General features: G+C 47.2%; 1 protein-coding gene across 2 annotated transcripts in view; it reads right to left on the reverse strand.

Moving 5' to 3' along the window:
• TMTC4 (transmembrane O-mannosyltransferase targeting cadherins 4) overlaps nucleotides 1–22,423 on the reverse strand; it is a 275,325-nt gene that overhangs the window by 65,392 nt on the left and 187,510 nt on the right. For both annotated transcript variants that reach the window (XM_082248518.1, XM_082248519.1), the window contains one exon: nucleotides 9,230–9,344. In XM_082248518.1, the coding sequence (XP_082104644.1) occupies nucleotides 9,230–9,344 (115 nt within the window). The remainder of the gene's footprint in view (nucleotides 1–9,229; nucleotides 9,345–22,423) is intronic.

A 22,423-nucleotide genomic window follows, 5' to 3' on the forward strand; every position in this document is an offset into this window, starting at 1 on the left:
GTCACAAAGGCTTTTATGAAGTTGCCAAAGCTCTTAAACTCAAGTTTAGGAGATGCCAGTATAGGCTAGTGTACATGAAGCCTAAGAGCGTTTCAAACATCCTGTCTGCAGAATCTTTAAATGAAGGAACATCTTCAATTAATACAATGAGACAGAGGGCAGGATCAGAACAGGGCACTTTGTAGGGAACTCTTTTCCACTGGATAGAGCTTGACAATTTTAGGAGGAGTGAAAATCTTTTCTGGATTGACCCAGTCATCATAAATTGCCCATTCTATTTGTTCATGAAGGAGGAACATTTTCTTAGATTTAGCATATTTCTTTGTACCCAAGGAAACGAGGCAAGATGGAGAAGATTTAAGTGCAAAAACACCTAGGCTTCTGTACACAGCAGAAGTAAGCATATCAACATTGGCAAGCATATTGCATCAAACAGCAACCTTAGGAGTAAAGGAGTCTAGGGGTGAGAAAACAGAGGTTGAGAGCCGTGGGTCCTTTGACAAAGTGAATATTCCCCTGAGTTTTCTGTTAGATTTCTCCTGCATCTTATTTTGTTATGGGGGAGGGTCATCTCCTGTAGAGTACTCACCAACAGTAATAGACAAAGATACAGGGTAAACCGGTCTTACCAGTACACGTTGCTGGTCCCTATATACGTAGGATCTTGGCTTCACCCGTCACGGTGGGCATATCCAAGAAGTGGTCTTCAGGATTCCATAAAAATGTGTACCATGCAGGATACAGTGACTGAAGCAACACTACAGAATTTCCCCGAAAGTTTTGCAGAGGCTACACTAATCCGGATACACTGCTTCTATTAATGTATTAGAAGACAGTGTTGTTTGAAGAATCGAAAGATAAAATAAATAAAGTAGTTAAACTAAGAGTGACGTCTCTATAAGTGATAAGGCCCATCACCTTAGGGCATTATCAATTAAATGAGGACTCATGGAGTGGGGTTGGGGGGTGTCCTTAAAAGCTTTGCCATTGTCTAATCACCTGACGGTACGAGCCTATAACCCAGGGCCTATGAATACTCAGCTTGTGTCTGGTACTGTACAATTAGGGTAAAACATTTTAGCTATATACAGTATAAACAATTTAAAACAATTTCACATCAGGTTTTTTGCTGTGTATCTAACAGCTGCATTCACCACCATATCAGAAATCTCTATAATCTATTACATGACAGTGGATCAAACAGTCACATGAACTATCATATCTGAAAATTCAATATTTTATTCAAAGACCTAATTAAAATGACATTAAATTTGAAAAAAAGTCATTCTTGTTGAAAGATATTAGAGTTTTCCACTACATTCAATCTAATTTAATGCAGGCAGACTGAAACCCATCTATGTCTTCAAAAGAGTTTCAAATCTGATCAAATGTAAATGAAAAATTTGAATACTCTATGATCATAAATTGCCACGTGTGGCCAGTCGAAACCGAATGTTCATAGTGTTGTGTCAATTCTGGAAGCTTTATTTCAGCTTTCTGTCAGATTGAAAGAAAACAATTAAATGTAAGCGGATAGTCCACAGAAACCTGTTTCCCAGTGTAGAGTGTGTTCTGTTTTCAGCAACCAAACAACTGAAATGGAGGTGAAAATTGATCAGAAATAGCTTTTGATTAGGTTTTGGGGTGGTTTGAAGAAGTTCCATGGCAATTTTGATGGTCTGGTGCTCAAAACTGAGAAACAATACAAATCACGAGTTACACTAGATGCTGTGAGCGAGTTTTATTTGTGCAATCTTTTTTTTTTTTTCCAAAAAAAATCTGATGGAAAGGTTCCAAAAACTGCCATGTTTTTACCACATTTATAGTAAGCATTCTAGTACCAACTTTTTAAACAAACACACCTGCACCTAATACATAGTGCAGATGTCCAAAAAGGTTGCTTCTGTAACCACCTTTTGTACAACATCATGATAACCATCATGCACGGCTTACATAGAAAAAAAAAAAAAAAACTGGACTTTTGTAAGAACTTCCAGTAAAATCATTTTCTCTGAAGTTCATTGATAGAAGCAAGCTCTTATGCTTCTTATACCATAGGGTTATGCTGCCCCCTACAAGAGTAATACTATGCAGGAAAAAATTCACTGACATGCCTACAGGGGCTGTCCTTCACGACATAACTCCACACACACTGTGCCACAAACCAGTTTCGTAGCAAGCAGTGAAAAAGAAAAAACAAACAATCCCCATAACAGAGGGTGGGTGCTGCGTCTGTCAATAGACTTCAGAGAAAATAATTTTACGGTAAGTTCTTACAAAAATCCAGTTTTCTCCATCGTCTATTGACAGACGCAGCTCTTATGCTTCTTATACCATAGGGACGTCCCAAAGCAGTGTAAGCATGAGGGGCGGGAAGAACGCAACAAAAAATAAAAAACAGGTAACATTTTTCTAAAGGCTAAACATAGCCAACTGGGTAACAAAGCTCAACCAGGAACCACAGGAGCTTACCCATAGAAAGCAACTATAAACCCCTGAAAGAGAAAAACAAGTCTCTTTAAACAGCAGCCTGCAAAACCTTGCGGCCAAAGGATGCATCCGAAGATGCCAGCAAAAATACCTCGTAGAATTTTGTAAAAGTATGCACGGACGACCAAGTCGCCGCCTTACACACATGAGTAACAGAGGCCCGATGAGGAAAAACCCAAAAGGCACTCAGCGCTCTGGTAGGACGTGCTGTCATAGGGAAAGGAGGAACCTGACCCTTCAATGAATAAGCCTGTACAACCGTCTGCCTAATCCATTTGGATATAGTCGTAGCAGACGCAGCCAAACCCTTACGAGATCCCTCAGTAAGGACAAAAAAAAAAAAAAAAAGGCTGATTTCTTAAAGGACTCCGTGGCCAACCGGTAAACCCTGATCGCCCGAACGACATCCAGAGAGTGCAAGGCAATTTCCTTGGGATGCTTAGGCTTAGGACAGATTGCAGGCAAAACAATGTCTGCATTTAAATGGAAATCAGGCACCACAGCAGGAAGAAAAATCGGATTAGGTCTGAGAACCACTCTATCGCTGTGGACGACCAAATAAGGCGAACGATAGGAAAGCGCCGCCAACTCCGATACTCTGCGAGCAGAAGTAATAGCCACCAAAAGGCAACCTTCTGATTTAACAAAGGCAGAGATATGTCCCTATATTCTCAAAAAGAGGCTTTTGAAGAATAGACAAAACCAAAGTAAAATCCCATGGAAGCAAGGGGGGAGCGTATCGAAGGAGCCATATGACACACCCCTTGAAGAAAAGGGAGAATTAAGGTATTAGCAGCCAACGGGCTTTGAAAGTACATCGCCAAGGCCAACACTTGGCCCTTAATCATGCCCAAGGCCAACCGTTGCTCATCTCCTTTCTGCAAGAAAGCCAAGACCCTAGTGACCGAAAAAAAAGGCAAGGGTGCAATTTTGCGATTCACACCATGAAACATACATCTTCCAAGTGCAATGATAAATCTTTCTGGATGTCGCTGTTCTAGCCCTCAGCAGGGTAGAAAGCACAGACTCTCCCTGCACCTTGCCTTCAACAGACATGCCGTTAAAGCCTACGACCGTAAAGCAGGATGGTGGATCGGCCCCTGAGACAGCAGGTCCTCCCTCAAAGGCAACCGCCAGGGAGGCACAACAACTATCTTTACCAGGTCTGAGTACCAAGACCGCTGAGGTCGGTCTGGAGCCACCAGAATCACCGGAACATTCTCCACCGCCATCTTGCGGAGAAGCCTCGACAACAGCTGTATCGGAGACAACAAAAGAAAAAAACCCACTGACCTAAATCAGTGAATCAGCGCTCACTGTATTCACAGGATGGGGAAGACCACACTGTAGGTGGAATTAAAAGCATAAATTATGTCACTGAACTATGATAGGGAAAGATGGGCATGAATGAAATCACAATCAATAAAACACCATAGGCACAGGGGGGAACATGTATAGAAACCTCATGCAAGAGTCCTGAATGTTCAGTCAATGTTGTCTATAGTAGCAACAAATCCTTCTGCTGTAGAAGACTCCAAAAAAAGAGGGGGTGTTGTTAGACCAGCAGCTCCTCAAGAGGTAGGGATTCCTTCCAGGCATATAATACAAAAAGAAAAAGGGCGCCCAAGTCACAGGGATGAATGTATAACAAAGCAATTTTATTATATCAACTTTATATCACTTCCGGTTCCGGGCATCAGTGGACGTTAGCGCGGCTGCCCATCCAGGGAGCCTGTGCTATCTGCAGATTGCAGCTCAGTGCTTGGATCGTGTTCTCCCTGTTACATAGAATCGCCATCTGGACCCTACAGCCCGCAACTTACCACCTGACTTCACTGTGGGGATTCCCATTGGACACCACATAGGCTGATCTTGCTTTATTCACACGTAAGTTGATATAATAAAATTGCTCTGTTATACATTCATCCCTGTGACTTGGCGCCCTTTTTCTTTTCATATTGACAGCTGTATCGGAGGGAAAGTATAAATCAGCCGATGTTGGCTCCAATGAGCTACCAATGCATTTGTGGCGTCGGCCAGAGGATCTCAAGCTCTGGCCACAAATCTTTGCACCTCTGTGTAGCCAAGACACAAAACAGGTCGACCTCCGGGGTCCCCCAATGAACACACAGGAGACAAAATACCTCTGGATAACAAGAACCTGATGACTCAGGTAATCTGCTTGCCAATTCTCCACTCCCGGAATGTGAACTGTGGAGAGATCCGGAACCTATCCTTCTGCCCACATCAGAATCTCGGCCGCCCGGGCACTCTTTGTGCCCCTTTGATAATTGATGTAGGCCACAGCCGTGGCATTGTCCGATTGGATCCGAACCGGGAGACCGAGCAGTCGATTTGGCCATAGATCAAACAAATCTTGATTGCTCTGAGTGCCAGAACATTAATCAGTAAAGAACACTCCTCTGTTGACCAGACTTCCTGGGCACAGGGGTCATCCAGCACCCTGCCCCAGCCAGACAGGCTGGCATCCATGGTGACCACCATCCCCAGAAAGGACTTGCCCTATGGGCAGGCGACTGAAGCCACCAACAGAGCTTTGACCTCGTGAAGTGGCTCAAACATATTCTGTCTAAGGACTGTAGATCCTTGTTCCACTTGACAAGGATCTCCTTATGCAGAGGCCTGGAATGAAACTAAGCGAATGGGACTGCCTTGAAGGTCAACACCATCAGACTCAGAGCTCTCATGCATGTCCATAGAGAAGAGAGATCCCTTTTCTCCCTGCAACTTCTGAAGTTTGTCCCCGGGAAGAAAGACCCTCGCCACAGAGTCCAGAGTTAGTCCCAGGCAATCCAGTCGCACCGACGGGGTCAGTGCAGATTATTTGAAGTTGATGATCCACCCAAACTCTTGAAGGGTCTGAACTGTGGTTGACAGATTGCCCAACAAAGCTGGGAGAGAGTTTTCCCTCAACAGGAGATCGTCCAGATATCCTAGGATCGCAATCCCTCTTTTGCGCAGCAATGCCAACACCGGGGCCAAAAACCTTGGTGAAGACTCTGGGAGTGGAGGGGAGACCGAAGGGTAACGCCGCAAACTGAAAGTGCTCCTCCACCACCGCAAAATGGAGATACCTCTGGTGTCCCTCGGGTATAGGGATGTGCAGATACGCATCTTTGATATCAATTGTGGCTAAAAAATCCCTCTGATCTAAAGACGCTACTACCAACCGAACGGATTCCATCCGAAACTACTGCACCCGCACAAAGCGGTTCAGAGACTTGAGGTCCAAATTAGGATGCACCTTGCCCTCTTTCCTGGGCACCGTGAACAGGTTTGAATAAAAACCTTGAAAATCGGTCCTGCGAGGGACCAGACACAATCACTTCTTGTGCAAGGAGGTCCTGCACTGCCTCCCTGAGATCCTTCAAGCGATCTAGAGACAGACGAAGATGTGAGGGAAAAAAATCTGTGTACCGGCCGAGACCGAATTCTAACTTGTACCTGGAACGAATTTGTTCGGGAACCCATTTGTCCCGGATCAAGGCCATCCAGGGTTCCAGAAAGAAACGCAGATGTCACCCCACCCCAGAAATGGGTGAGGGCGCCCCTTCATGCAGAAAAGGACTTTGCCTGCCGAACCAGACAGACTGGTCTTGGGCTTACCCGACCAAGCCTTTTTGCTCCCTCCAGAGGCCTTGAACAGTTTACCTTTCTCTTGTGTCCCTGAGACACGAAAAAACTGCCTTTGGAGGATTGGGGAAGAAGAGTACTCTTACCCCTCCGTGAAGCCTTTTATCAACTAATCCAAGGAGTCTCCAAACAATCGTTCACCCAGAAAGGGGAGATCTGTTAAGGCCTCCTGGAAGCCTGGACAGCCAACCAACTCTTAAGCCACACCATGAGGCGTATGGCAATCCCTACCACTGACCATCTGGCAATTAGAGGGGCCGTGTCCAATTACGCATCACACAAACACCAGGGCCTGAGCCGCCTGGTCCGTGAGTTCAATCAAGGTCGGGGAACTATCTCAGCTTTCAAGTTACCCCTAAGCACTTTAATCCATACCGTTACCATCTGTAAAACCAGAACGGACACCAAGATCGTTTTTTTGTACCGAACTTGGCAAAACATGGAGGTGGCGGGAAAGGGATTCCACCCGTTTGTCCACCGGGTCCTTGAAGGCCAGGGAATCTTCCACGGGTAACACAGTAGATTTATTAAACCTGGAAACAGGGTGGTTCACCCTAGGTGGCACTGTCCAGTAGTTGAAGACCGAGTCAGCAAAAGGATAACCGCATTTAAATCGCTTAGGCATTGTCAATATCGTGATAGGCCTCGGGACAAGGAAACACCTGACCAGATTTCTGGGCTATGCGGCAGCCAAAACTACCCACGTTCCTGACTGTGTGGGCTCAGTCAATTGTAAAGTTTCCCTTACCGGAAATCAGTGCTTCCCCCATAGCGCGTTCCCGCACTGCGGCTGAGGACAGGTCCTCTTCACAATCCGAATGTGAGGACAGGGATCCCTCAGGGAGGGGGTAGTCCGTCGTGACCAAATCAGTCTCTGAGTCAGAAGACAGAGAAGGAAGCGGCCATTTTTGGTTAGCAACATGTTTTTATGACAATATCAACCTTCGATGCCAGACTTTACAATGCTGCAGAAAAAAAAACAAACAAAAAAAAAAAAACTATGGACTGCGAGCCAGACATACCGGCAGGCGCACTGAGGGGGTCTGATGGAGAATCTACCTCCTGGGACTCCATTTTGCAATGTGACAAGAAAACGTGCACTGCCCCTTTAACCACTTTGCCGACCAGTCCCGTTGACTGTACTGCGGCAAAGGTCTACGTCGCTGGACTCCTCCCCTTGTGGGTGGCGCGCGCGCGCCGCCGGGGGCTCGCTCCCGCTGTATTCAGTCACAGCGGGAGTCGGGCCGATCATCGGGGAATCGAGTCTGGAGATCCGCCTGTTTGTGTAAACAAAGCGGGCGGATCTCTTAAGTGACAGACAGGGTCAGATTGCAGGGTTCAGCATAGCTGAACCTGCATCTGTCCCTGTGTCACTCAGTCACCTCCCCCCACACACGTTAGTAAGCACCAGGCATACATTAACCCCTCCCTCTCCAATAAAATTAACCCCTTCCCTGCCAGTGTCATTTTTACAGTAACAGTGCATATGTATAGCACTGATTACTGTAGTAATGTCACTGGTACCCCCAAAAGTGTCAAAAATGTCAGTCAAGGGTCCGATCTGTCCGCCGCAATGTCGCAGTCCCGCAAAAAAAAAAAAAAAAATCGCAGATGGCCGCCATTGCTCGTTAAAAAAAAAAAAAACACCAAAAATGACAGAAATCTTTCCCTTAGTTAGTAAACGCAATAACTTTTGTGCAACCCAATCAAAATAAGCTTATTGTGATTTTTTTTTACCAAACATAGGTAGCAGAAAACAAATTGGCCAAAAATTTTAAAAAATTTTGATTTTTACATTTTTTTGGGGGGAAATTTCATGTAAAAAACCTTGAAAAATATTGTTATTTTTTCAAAATTTACGCTCTTTTGTTTATAGCGCAAAAAGTAAAAATCACACAGGTGATCAAATACCACCAAAAGAAAGCTCTGTTTGTGGGAAAAAAAGGACGTAAATTTCGTTAGGGTACGGCTTCGCATGACCGCGCAATTGTCAGTTAAAGTCGCACAGTGCCGAATCGCAAAAAGTGGCCTGGACTTAAGACAGCAAAATCCTCCGGTGATAAAGTGGTTAAATTCGCGATCGCGGTCCGCACCGCCCGATCGCGCTGTACTCGAAGTTACCCTTTAAACAGCGGCAGGTAGCAGAGTGCACAGAGAATGCCCAGAAATGACCCCCATACTGTATCACCTCACAGAAGAACCAGCAACGTCTGCAGCATTGAGAACTGAGAGGAAGCGATTTCACAGGAAGTGACAAATCCACAAGAGCCCGAACTGCCTGTGTAGCTCCAGGCTACAACAAAATGGCGCCAATACAACTGCATAGGAAGCCCAGGGAAAATGGCTACATCACCTCACACACAGGGAGCCGATGCCCACACCTCAGAAGGTGGCCGAACGCTGCCATGCGGTCAGGACCCAGATACAAGGCGACAACAGGGATCTACCTAAACAGACCCCACAGGATAAGGTACCGTTGTATATCCCCCCCCTCCTGCGCCAGGCGCCGAATATAGTGCCCCCATGCAGGAGCAGGGAGGGCAAGGCCGAGATCCTGATAGGCCAGGGGGATCTTTTAGGAAAACAGGGTCCTATTATCCACAAATTCTTAAAGAACAAAAAAACAGACAGAAGTCCCAGCAGGAAACCTAGGTCCTACTCCTTCACAAGGCAGCCAGAAAACTGGCTTGTGGCAGAGTGTGTGTGGGGTTATGCCGTGAAGGACAGCCCCTGCAGGCATGTCAGTGAATTTTTCCCTGCCTAGTACTACTCCTGTAAGGGGCAGCATAACCCTATGGTATAAGAAGCATAAGAGCTGCGCATGTCAATGGACGATAGAGAAAAAAATAATAGCAGCTTCAATTATATTATGACGATCCATACAATGGCAAAGCTTGGAGGAAGATTTGATTTGTATATCAATGCTGAAATGTTCTAGGGGGCCCTGGTGACTTTACTTCATTAAAGTCAAGGGCTGACAGCTTATGTTATTGGCTATCTCCTGCTTAGCTGTTTAAATTGAGCTTTTCTACACAGAGACAAAACATTTTCTTTTACCACAAAACACATCATATAAACAGCCTACCTGTATTGTCAAGCAGTATGATCATGTTATTCCAAGCCAAACTGTGATTCGGTTTAAGAATAGTGGCATTTCTCCATGCATTTAATGCGTCCATATTTCGATTTAAATCTGCATACTAAAATTAAACAGTAAATTCACACTACTGAATAATAACAATAGTAAATATTCTAACAGCATTCCTGAAATGTAAAAGTAAACAATACATAGTTCTAGGTGTAGCCAACAACAAAGCCAAAATAAAAAAAAAAAAAACATTCTTTCTGGTGTGTTTAAATTGGTTGCTCCTTTACACTGCAGCGGGCAGTACATAATAGAAGATCACTGGGACCAGATTGTGGATGAACTGTGAGGAGAGCAGGACAGTAGAACAGCATGTGGGACAAGATTGTGGTTAGTATGAGCGAGAGAGGAGGTAGCGAGAGCATATCACAGAAGGCAGGGGAAAGAAGAAAGACAGAAAGGCAGATTGTGAAGGGAAGAGATCAGGCAGTAAAAACTGGGTCAGAAGGAGCATAGTGGGTGTAAAAGATCCTATCCTAAGACATTATTTCTGGGTGTCTGGGCCTAGAGCAGCCTCAGTGACTAAATGTTTAGATCAGAAGATTCAACAATTTTATACAGGAGGTGAAAGAGAATAATAATTAAGGTGAGACACAGAAAACAAGAGTGGAAAGAGGTGGAGAAAACAGGAGAAGGACAAAACATTAGGGAAGAGGAGCAGAGGAGGGACAGTAAGAAGGCGAAAGAAGCGGTGTTGGGGTAAAGCTGCAATGGAGAGTACTGTAATACTCTGTGGAGTAGACACATGTGCAAAGACAATCTTTATTGAAGGGAAACACGTGTAATACAGGAAATGGAAGGCATGCTGGGTAAAGTCCTATCTTGAAACAAGATACTGAAAAAACAAACATGTAAGGTTTGGAGAATGTTAGAGTTGTTTGTTATTGGAATTAGGTTTGCTGGTGTTATGCTCTGTGCCTGATTTATAAGGGGGGCAAAGGGGACAACTGCCCTGGGCCCCCCCGACAGAAATGGCCACCGGCAACTGCCCTGGGCCCCCTGACAGAAGGGGCCTCCCTCTATACAAAAATAATTTGAAACAATATAAACATTTATATTAAATAAAAATAAACATATTAATAAATTATAAAATATATAATCAAAATTACTTTATTAAATGCATCTTGGGAAGTAATGTTTTGCTGGTCATCTTTAAAGTTTTTACTCTGGACTGGTACATTGCATGGTTTGTAAAAATGAATTTTGGCGACCTAAGCGAACCACACAGAGTGCTATAGAAGGTTTTTGCGTATGTGTGCACTAATGACCTCAGAATGACATTGTGTTCTGCATTTTTAAAAATGTGTGACGGCCATTGAAAATGTAAACCAATGTATGAGGGGCCCTCAGCTCAGAACCTAAAGTGCCCCAGGCCCCCCCAACTTCTAAATCTCACCATAGTAGAAGCACTGAGCGCCCGAGTAGCGTGCACCTTGACCGGGAAAGGAGAAAACTGACCCATGAATAAATAGGCCTGAGTCACCGTCTGTCTGATCCATCAAGAAATGGTCGCAGAGGAAGCAGGCTGTCCTTTCCGAGGCCCATCCGTGAGCACAAATAGGGAGTCTGACTTCCGAAAAGACTCCGTAGCTGCCAGGTACACCCGAATTGCCAGAACCATATCCAGGGCATGCAAAGCAATTTCCTTAAGATGTTTTGGCCTGGGACACGGAAGGCAAACACAAGGTCTTCATTCAAATGTAAACCAGAGACAATCTTTGGAAGGAACAATGGACAGGGATGAAGCACAACATTCTCTCTGTGAAACACTAAGTAAGGTGAACGACAAGATAACGCCGCCAACTCCTACACCCTACTTGCAGAGGTGATTGCCACCAAAAAGGCCACCTTTTGGGACAGCGCAAGCAGAGGAATCTCCTGAAGATTTTCAAAGGCAGGCTTCTGGAGAACTGAGCGCACCAAGTTGAGGTCGTGATTTGGTAATGGAGACCGTAATGGAGGGGCCAAGCAGGATGGAAGATCGGCCCTTGGGACAGCAGATCCTCCCTAAGAGGTAGTCTCTAAGGGACATCGACAACGAGTTTCACCAGGTTGGCGTAACAAGACCGGCGAGGCGAGTCCAGAGCCACCAAAATGACTGGAATCCCTTCTGCCTCAATCCTGCGCAAGAGTCTCAGCAGAAACTTGAGAGGAGGGAGGCCAGCAGTCCGTCTGTGGCATCCGCCAGAGGATCCCATGACCGTGCCACAAACCTCTGCACCTGTTGAGCCGAGACGTCAACAGATCCACCTCGGGGGTGCCCCACCAGAGACACAACTCATGAAACACCTCCAGATAAAGAGGCCACTCCCCTTGAGCCAACGCCTGCTGACTGAGATGATCCACCTGCCAGTTTTCCACCCCAGGAATGTATATGGCAGAGAGGGCTGGAACGAAACGTTCTGCACACTGTAGAATGATGGCTACCTCCAGAGCCACCAAGACACTGCTTGTGCCTCCCTTGTGATTGAAATAAGGCACAGCTGTGGCCTTGTCCGATTGAATTTGCACTGGACACCCCTGAAGACGATCTATCCAATAATCCAGGCACAGTCTGATTGCTCGAAATTCCAGTACATTAAATCGGTAGTCTGGACTTCTCCAGTGTCCAGATCCTCTGAGCAGAGTACCGACCTAGGATGTCTTCCCACCCGGACAGGCTGGCATTAGTGATTACCACTGTCCAATACAAGGGGAGAAAGTATTTGCCCTGTCGAAGCACTTGAGAAGGAAGCCACCAGATCAGGGAACCTCATGTTCCCCTGGCTCAGTCGGATCTGATTGTCCAGAGACTGCAGACACTTGTCCCATTTGACCAGAATCTCCCTTTGCAGGGACCTCGCATGGAACTGTGCAGACGGAACCGCCTCAAAAAAGGTAGAGACCATCAGGCCCAGCCCCCGCAGGAAAGTCCGGAGGGATGACCATCTGCTGGACAGCAGAAGATGAATTGCAGCCTGCAGTTTCTGGAGTTTGTCCAGAGGAAGGAACACTCTGGCTAGAGCCGAATCCAGAGCCAGACCCAGACAGTTCAGCTTTCTTGACTAAACCAGAGCAGACTTCAGAAAATTCAGAGTCCGTACAGTGATCTCCACATTGTCCATGAGAGCCGTAGGAGACTCTGCTCGCAAGAGGTGGTCGTCCAGGTAGCCCAGTACTGCAATCCCCCGCTGACTTAACAATGCTAGCACCAGAGCCAACACTTTTATGAAGACCCGAGGAGCGGAGGCGAAACAAAAGGGTAACACCACAAACAGGTAATGCTCCTCTCTCACGGCAAAGTGGAGGAATATTGGAATGTTTTAGGTAAGAGTCCTTGAAGTCGATAGAGGCATGGAAATCCCCCTGATGCAGGGATGCCACCACCGTATGAATGGACTCCATTCTGAACTTCTGTACCCGCACAAAGCAGTTTAGTACCTTGGGGTCCAGGATTGAATGCACCTTGCCCTCCTTCCTGGGAACTGTAAAAAAGCTTTGAATAAAACTAGGGATGAACCGAAATGAAAATTCTGGGCCGAAACCGAAAATGCAGGATGCCCTTGGCCAAAAACCGAAAATGACTTTTTTCCCCCAAATGATTTTAAAATAGAAGAGGGGCATACACGAAAAACCGGCAGCAACGTACACCTGTCGCTGCCACCCTGTCACAGTATATGTACTGTGACGGGTTCGCAAGTGGTTAATTACCAATGGTATTTGTATTATGCAGCATGAGGGGGTTAATGTATTGCCACTGCTGGTCACTGATGCATTAGTGACCGACCAGTGGAAGTTAATTAACCCCTTTGTGCTGCATTAGTGCAACCAGTATCAGTGTTAATTAACACTGGTTGCACTGATACTGGTTGCACTAATGCAGCACAAAGGGGTTAATTAACTGCCACTGGTCGGTCACTAATGCATCAGTGACCAGCAGTGGCAATACATTATCCCCCTCATGCTGCATAATACTAATACTATTGGTAACCTCGCCTCAGTGTCCCTCCCCCCCTGCCTCAGCGTCCCTCCCCCCCTGCCTCAGCGTCCCTTCCCTGCTGCTGGGCTGTTTGTGTGCCCTTAATTGGGATTTAGTATCTGCAGCTGTGTGGGCTCAATCAAGCACATTCTGGGAGGTACATGTTATTTGAAATGCCTTTTCCTCTATATATAGCAGTGTCTTGTATTGTACAGCATGGTTACGACTAAGCGGAAGACTACGTGAAACGCGTCAACCGCAGTGCTCCCCTTTCCCCCCCCATGTCTCCGACTGTTTTGGTTTCATCTTGGATGATTTTATCTTTTTGCCCGCAAAATAAATTTGGATTTTAACTTTTTGCATCTTCAACCGGTTGTGCGGCTTTTTGTGCTCTTTCATTTGCTGCTATCAGGACTGCGGATCCGTGCCTGCACCTGGGTTGGATGTGTTTGGAACTATCCCCTCACTTGAGCGGTTCTTTTCCCTCTTGACCGTTTGTCAGCGTCCCTTCCCCCCTGCCTCAGCGTCCCTCCCCATCCCAATGATGCAATATCCTTACGCTCAGCTCCAGTCCTCCTGTGTCCTTCCTTTCAAAAGACGCGCCTCTGGTCGGCGGCCCACCTCCCGGTGATGTCACTACTACTACTATGATGTGCATGAATGAACTAACACACCGGGCGGGCGAGCTGCCACTAATAGCTATAATTAAGTGAGCCCTTCACTTCCCTGTCAGTGGAGATACCCGCCTTTTGAAACCTTCTCTGCGCCCTCGGCGGCCATCATTAATATCGGCATCTTTAACCCATTTTCGGCTGAAATGGAATAAGCCAATTTTTGGCCGAAAATTTTGGTTGCCGAAATTTTTGGTGCGCCACTAAATAAAACCCCTGAAAATATTCTGAAATCGGGACCGGAACAATCACTAACAAGTACCTGGTCTTATGCACACCCCCAAAGGGAGCCTTGTAAGGCGCCTGTTGGAAGGAAAGAACAGTTCAGAAGGGAAATAAAACTTGATTCTGTAGCCGGACCGTACTACTTTGTGGACCCACTTGTCTTGTACCAAGGAAGTCCACGGATCTGGGAACCAGCAAAGACGTCCCCCCCACCCCAGATACTGGTCAAGCCGCACCTTTATGCTGAAGGAGCCTTGTCTGCGCGTCTGGAGAAGCCTGCTCTCGACTTGCCAGACCAAGGTTGCTTGGATCCTCCCGAGGAAGCCTTGAAAATATTTGATTCCTTGTCATGCGACCTTGAGGGACGAAAAAAAATTCTTGTGAGCCAAGGATGGGCCATGTCTACGATGAGGGTGCTTGCCCTTAGTAGCCTGCAGAAGAAGAGTACTCTTTACCCCTGTGAGACCCTTAATGATGTCATCCAAGGTAGCTCCAAACAGGTGATTGCCTTGAAAAGGAAGATCAGTTAAGGCTTTTTAGAAGTCTGGTCCGCGGACCCACATTTGAGCCAAAAAACACGCCTAAGGACCACTGCCGAAACCGATAGCCTAGCAAGTAGGGGAGCCGCATCCAAAAGAGGCATCACAGATAAGAGGCTCAGCAAAGGTAGGGGGAAGCTGCTCTCCCTCCAGGTCACGGCGTAAAAATTTAGCCCACTCTGAGTTTGTGACACCGGGGCAATAGTGAATACCGGTCTAAGTGCTGAACCTGCCACCCTGTACATACTGAGGGCCACAACCTCCGCCTTACTGTCAGCCAGATCCTCCAACTGGAATCCTGGTTGCCTTGTTCAATCTGGAAACCGGAGGCTCCACCACTGGTGGAACAGTCCACTTTTTAAGAAGGGACTCCTCAAAGGGGTACTGCATAGCAAATTGCTTAAGGACCACAAGGGGACATTTTGGCCGTCTCCCACTCTTTTGCGACAACTTTGTCAAAATAGGAGGGGAAAGGAAACACATCTGTCGCTCTAGATGGCTTGTGAGAGCCAAAGGGAACTGGTGCCTATGTCGCAGCTTCAGCTGCGTCCTCCAGTTTTAAAGTCTCGCGCACAGACACAATCAGTGTGTCCACCAGCGTCTTCTCGTGCGTGGCTATAGGTGTACAGGAATCATCCTCACTATCTGAGAATTAAGGGCGCGAGGTCGCAGACACCACAGGGTGAGCCACGTCCGTGGCAGCCGAATCAGATAATAAAACTGAGGAAACAGATGAGGCAGGGGAAGGCGGGGGTGCTTTTTGCTAGCTCACCGCCCAAAAACCACCTCCACCTAGGGCACAAAGGACGCGTTTCACACGACTGCTACGTGCTTGTTCACTACAGGAGGGGGCGGGTACTGATGAGCAGACAGGCAGGGAGGGGAGGGGGGGGAGGAGGACAGTGCAGGGCTGTGGATGACAGAGAGACGTACACTGACCACGGTGTCAGGGCTCAGCAGCCATGATACACCATGATCAGTGTGCAAGGAGGAGAGCAGAAATTGGCAGGATCAGCAAGGTTTTTCTAGGTGCTACAGGGGGCCAAATGACACAGCACAAGCACTGTGCTGTATAACATGCTTTAAGAGAACAGGATATTTTTTTTTTTTTAGGGTAACAAAACGCTTTAAGAGTGGAGGTAAGGCTCTCAGCGCTTTTAATTTCTAGAACCTTACAGATAAATGGTAAAACAAGAGGAACTCGGTAAAAGGGGAGAGAGGAATACTAAGGCGGAAAGAAGAGAGCCTGTGCATGTTTCCCAGGTGGTGTATAGTGGATATGTACAAATATACTCTACTAACCCTGACAGGAAACACAGAATGTTAACTTTACCATTATCACAAGGCACTAAAGAATAAAAATGTAACTGCAACTCTAAAAACATTAAAAGGATAAGTTCCTAGTGAAAAAAAAAAAAAAATAAAATAATAGATGAACATCTTTTTGAGGGTAAAAAAATGGCACCGCTGGGGAAGTATTTACATGTGAACTTAACTGTATGGAGCGTGTGTAAGAACATAAGAGAGGCAAAAGTTAAATTTGGATTATTTTAGCCTTTTCTTCTACTTTGAGGCTAGGTTCTTTCACGCCTACCTAGTGAGGTGCTAAGCATTGAGGCACACACATTTTTTCACAAGCTTATGTGCGCTGAATTTGGCAGCCCATTCAAAATGCATGAGCTGGCGAGCACACCTGCACTTTTATTTTTATTTTTTGAAAATTCTTTTTATTTGTTTTGAAGAAAAAACGTACAAAAACAGAGCCGTTGGGCATACCCTGGCTCACGACAATACAAAAGGAACACACATAACAAGTACAACCATTATAAAACAAAAGAAAACCCCGTACAAGGCTGCAGCTATAGTATATGCAAAAAATGGATTTTTGTAAAATCTTACCGTGAAATCCTTTTCACGTAGCTCATTGACAGACGTAGTCCTCGGTGATTCATCACCCTCGGGTTATGCTGCCCTCCACAGGAGTAGGACTAGACAGGAAAGAAAATGCTCTGGCCACACCCCAGGGGCAGTCCCCCAGGGGTATATCCTCTCTCTCTCTGCTACAGCAAATCAGTTATGTCACAAAGCAGTGTCTAGAGAATTTAACCCAACCCAACTCCAAAACAGAGGGGCGGGTACTATGTCTGTCAATGAGCTAAGAGAAAAGGATTTTACGGTAAGATTTTACAAAAATCTATTTTTCTCTATCGCTCATTGACAGACGTAGTCCTCGGTGATTCATCACCCTCGGGACGTCCCAAAAGCAGTATCACAAATGAGGGGTGGGAAAATGGAAATCAAATCCAAATCTAGAAGGCTCAACCGGTGCCAACTAGAAGTTTACAATGCTCATCCTTAATGATGAGACTCAACAAAAAAATTTTCAAACAGAAAAAAACCCTCGAGGTAGACCACCGGTCTCCTCAAATTGCGGCCTGCAAAACCTTGCGGCCAAATGAGGCATCCGCCGATGCCATCACATCAATCTTATAAAATTTTGTAAAGGTATGTACCGACGACCAGGTGGCCGCCTTACATACCTGGACCACTGACGCCTGATGGCGGAAGGCCCAGGAAGTACTGAGCGCTCGAGTGGAGTGCGCCCTAACAGGGAACGGAGGACTCCGACCCTTAATAGAATAAGCCTGTACCACCGTCTGTCTGATCCATTTAGCAATAGTCGCGGCAGATGCAGGCAACCCCCTTCGTGTTGTCTCCAAGGGTTGGAGAGGCTGGATTCACCCCTTTTCTATGGATAGTGTAGGACCCACTGACAATGGGGTACTTTGACGCAGTGGTGGGCTTGAGCACGATATGGCCATATGGTGGGATTAAACCCCCATTTTTATTTATGGATTGTCTCCATATTTAATAGTCATTTCTTTTGCATGGTTGCGCTATTCTTTTTTAATATACATGTTGCTTGGTCCATAGCTGCACCGGCTTTAGATATACATGTTCAGGGTTTGCTCCCCCAATTTTTTGCTTGTTTATTATGTATTCAGTCTGACCAGACTTCTGTGGTTGAGCATTCCACCCCCCACACACACCTGTACTCTATCAGAGTCCACCATCAAGTAGATACAGGAGGAGTCCTTTGTAGTGCATTAGCACATCCATCCCAGCAAGGAGTGTTGTCTCCAAGGGTTGGAGAGGCTGGATTCACCCCTTTTCTATGGATAGTGTAGGACCCACTGACAATGGGGTACTTTGACGCAGTGGTGGGCTTGAGCACGATATGGCCATATGGTGGGACTAAACCCCCATTTTTATTTATGGATTGTCTCCATATTTAATAGTCATTTCTTTTGCATGGTTGCGCTATTCTTTTTTAACCCCCTTCTGGGGCCATCCGTGATCACAAAGAGTGAATCCGTGTTACGGAACAATTCCGTAGCCTTCAGGTATACCCTGATTGCCCGAACCACATCCAAGGAATGCAACGCATGTTCCCGATGATGATTGGGCTGAGGACACAAGAAAGGTAGTACGATATCTTCATTCAGATGAAAATCTGAAACCACCTTTGGAAGAAAGGATGGCTTAGGATGAAGCACTACCTTATCCCTATGAATCACTAAGTATGGGGAATGGCATGATAATGCAGCCAGTTCTGACACCCTGCGTGCAGAAGTGATAGCCACCAAGAAGGCTACCCTCTGGGATAAAGTAAGCAAGGGAATCTCCCTGATGTTTTCAAAGGGAGGTTTCTGTAGAACCGACAAAACCAAATTAAGATCCCAGGGCGGTAAGGGCGCGCGGACTGGTGGAGCCAGGTGCCGCACCCCCTGGATGAAATTCCGCACCAAGGACTTAGTAGCTAAAGGCTTCTGAAAGAAGATTGCTAATGCTGAAACTTGACCCTTGATGGTGCTCAAGGCTAGTTTCTGCTCAACCCCTTTTTGCAGAAAGGCCAATATTCGAGTCACCGAATAGGTACGTGGAGGAATCCCTAAAGATTCGCACCACGCGATATAAGTCTTCCATGTGCGATAATAGACCTTGCTGGAAGTCGCTTTCCTTGCTTTAATAAGGGTAGGAATAACTGAAGCTGACAACCCTCTATCCTTCAGTACCTGGGTCTCAATGGGCAGGCCATTAAAACCAGCGACTGTAAAGCATGATGGAAGATTGGTCCTTGAGACCGCAGACACTCCCTGAGACGAAGTTCCCAAGGAACGTCCGCGACCAGTCTGTCCAAGTCGGCCAGACCGGCTAGACGAGGCCAGCCTAGAATTTCTAGGACCACTGGCGTTGACTGGATCTGAACCAGGCGGCCCTAGAGCTATCTGGCCCCGACCATCAGTCTGCTCATTCTCTGTTCCCACACATTTATCAGACACCTGATTCCTATCAGGAACGGTGATCTCTTCTGGTTGAACTTCCGGGACCGAAGTCACCTGGCTAGAGGCTTCTTGGCCTGTCTGTTCAACCGGATCCGTTTCTTGTGGGGAACTGAGACTAATTTTTGGAAAAGGTAAAGGAAAAGATCTGTTCAGGGAACGGTAACTGCCACTCCCTGTAGTACTTAAATGTTGGAAGGGAAGAATCGCACCGGTAGCAGTGATCGATGCCCGATTCAATGCCCTGAATACCGGTGAAGACGTCCCCCCACCCTCAAACCGGGTGGGGGCGCACCTTCAGGCTGTGTAATCCTTTGCTTCGGGTTTGGCTGAGTCGGTCTTTTGTTTGTCCGACCAGCCCTTCTTGAACCCCCCTGGAGGAGCCTTGCCTTTCGCGCTAGTTCCAGCCGGGCGTACGAACCCTTTATGGGCAGTAAAGAAAGGTCCTCGCTTGTTACGAGGTCCCTTAGCTTTAGCCGCCTGTGGGGAGATTCGTTAAGGTCTTTTTGGAACCTAGGTCCGCTGACCAGCACTTCAACCACAGCACACGTCTGAGGATTACCGCTGACATAGATGCATGCCCCAATAGGGGGGTAGCATCCAAGGCTGCATCACAGACAAACTGTAGTCCTTGTATGATTTGTTCCATTAATTCAGATGTTCCCTGGGGGATATCTTTCCCCTTCAGGTCCTGGCGCACCAATCTCGCCCATTCCGTAAGTGTCTGGGAAACTAGACCAATGACAATTACTGGTCTACATGCTGACCCTATCAGGGAAAAAATAGTGCGGGACTCCGCTTCCACCTTCCGATCCACCGGATCCTTAAAGGACGAAGTGTCCTCTACTGGAATAACCGTGGCTTTATTCAGTCTGGAAATAGATGGGTCCACCACTGGTGGTACCGTCCATTTCTTAATGAGGGATTCCTCAAACGGATAGCGTCTAGCAATGCGTTTGGAAATAGTAAAGGTACGCTTAGAATGCTCCCATTCTTCTTTAATTTTATTACCAAAACACTTGGGTACAGGAAAAACCTTCACCGTCTTGGTGGGTTTGTTAGTACCAAAGGAAATCTCTGTTTCAGTTGCCTCTGCCGGTGAAACCTCAAGTCTTAAGGTTTCCCGAACCGCCACAACTAACGCGTCCACCAATGCTTCTTCCCGAATTATGGCGGAAGTATTAACGTCCTCCTCACTGTCTGAGGGAACTTTACCTGAGACAACAGCCCTTGCAGAGGGACCTGCAGCTGCAATGACCATCTCAGACTCTGAGTCTGAAGTGTCCGATAATATAGGGGTAGGCGGGGGTCGCTTTCTTGACCCCCGTCCCTGACAGGCCGTCTCCACCCGAGCCACCAAAGACTCCAAAGCTGCTGTAAATGCATCCATACTCTGTGCACCGGCGGGTCCCGTGGCCCCCTCGAGGGAAACAGGTGGGGGTACTTGTGTGGCAGGGTCCATGATTATTCCAGTAACTACCCGGAAAATTCAATCCAAACTTAAATAAAAAAACTTTTTTTTTTCCAGACTCCCAGCGCCACAAAAGCCCCTCAGTGTTACCTGCTAGGGATCCCTATCGAGCGAGAGAGAGAGAGATAGACCCCCAGGCTCACCACTTGATGCTCAGAGTTCACTGCAACAGGTTACAGCACTGTCTCCACAAACAGGAAGTCTTTTGGCTGGCTGCCCGGGAAGAAAGGAGGCGGCTCCGCCCCTCTGCACGCCTTCCGGCGCCTCCCCTAGCTCCACGAGGTGTTTGAGTCACCTCAAACATGGCCGCCCCCATGCTGCAGACACGAGGCTACGCCAAAATGGCGGCCTCGTGCGATCTACGGCGGTATGTTACAGCATAGCGGCGTCCTGCAGAGTAACTAGGCATCGCAAAATCTCTCTCTCATGGAGATCAGCTTGACCGGCGGTACCGAACCCTGGCGGAACCGCGTGGACGTCGGGAGACATGCTTCAGCTGGAGGAATGACCTGGAAAGCCGCATACATGTCCTGTGGCTTCTGACAGGTAGGATACTTCTATTATCACAGTAAGATTCCAGTGCTGCCACATATTACAATCATTTAAACATACTTTGTAATTAGATTGTCAGCTCCCAAACCAAGCCTGCTGGCTTTTTGTACACACAAATCACACTCAATATAGGGGGATCTGTGCTATGTTATAGGATAGAGGGGAACCCATCCTTACCATTACAGAGAGGGGCCCGCGTTCATCACAGGACCCGCTCAGGGGAAATGGGGGAACATACTACTCACCGTACCGGAACCAGGCGGGTGCCAACTCCTGACAGTACCCCTCTCCACCGAAGTTGGAGGGCTGTCGACCAATACGGACGCCGTGACTCATGGTCCTTGGCGTTTCAGCGAGACGTTTAACTCGCAGGGTCAGTCCCCGTCCAGTGGGACTATGTCGCGGCCGACCCAGCGCGGAGCTATGGCCTGCACGCGCTCGTAGGCTGAACTGGGGTGACCACTGGATCTCAACATCCCGCCCATCGCCCAGTTCAGCTTTCTTGCTTGAAGATCTCACAGGAACACTGGAGAAAAAAAAAAATTATTTTCAAGAAAACAATCCTGCCAGGACCGAAGATCCCAGCAAGGTATCTAGGTCCTTACTCCTGACTAGACAGAAAAAAACTGATTTGCTGTAGCAGAGAGAGAGAGGATATACCCCTGGGGGACTGCCCCTGGGGTGTGGCCAGAGCATTTTCTTTCCTGTCTAGTCCTACTCCTGTGGAGGGCAGCATAACCCGAGGGTGATGAATCACCGAGGACTACGTCTGTCAATGAGCGATAGAGAAATCATGCTTCACCAGTGAAAGGCAGTGTCTGATGGAAGAGTCCGGTCACTGTGGAACATCTTGGGACATGAAAAAAGTGGCACAGGCCCATTCCTCCCCAACCAAACAGAATGAGCAGTTATTAGTGCTGCGGAGTTACAACATCTGGGCCCTCACAGTCATTAGTAGTTTCCCCTGCCTCCAACCATATGCTCCTGACCTTGATGAATTTCTGAGGGCAATCTCTGTTAGTATAAGCCGCTTTATAAAGAGGGATTATAGAGTTTAACAAAGCCTTCCACGAGGAAAGGGTGGGCGCATCAGGTTTCCGCCATCTGAGAACCACCAGTTTCCTCGCGTAGAACAACAAAAGACCCAGTAGTGTGCGGGTCGCCACTGAATGGGCCAGAGTATTTACAAGTCCCAGGATGCAAAACTCAAGTTTGGGAGCTACACGGGTGGTGGTCACTTGATCTATAAGGCCCAAAACCGCTGTCCAGTACGCAAGCAGAGACGGACAGTGCCAAATCATATGCGTATAGGTGGGGGCATCAGCACCGCAGTGCCAGCAAGTCCAAAGAGTACCAGGGAAGGCTCTGATCAGCC

The sequence above is a fragment of the Pelophylax lessonae genome, assembly GCF_965119305.1.
Source record: "Pelophylax lessonae genome assembly, chromosome: 2".
Taxonomy (NCBI): Eukaryota; Metazoa; Chordata; class Amphibia; order Anura; family Ranidae; genus Pelophylax; species Pelophylax lessonae.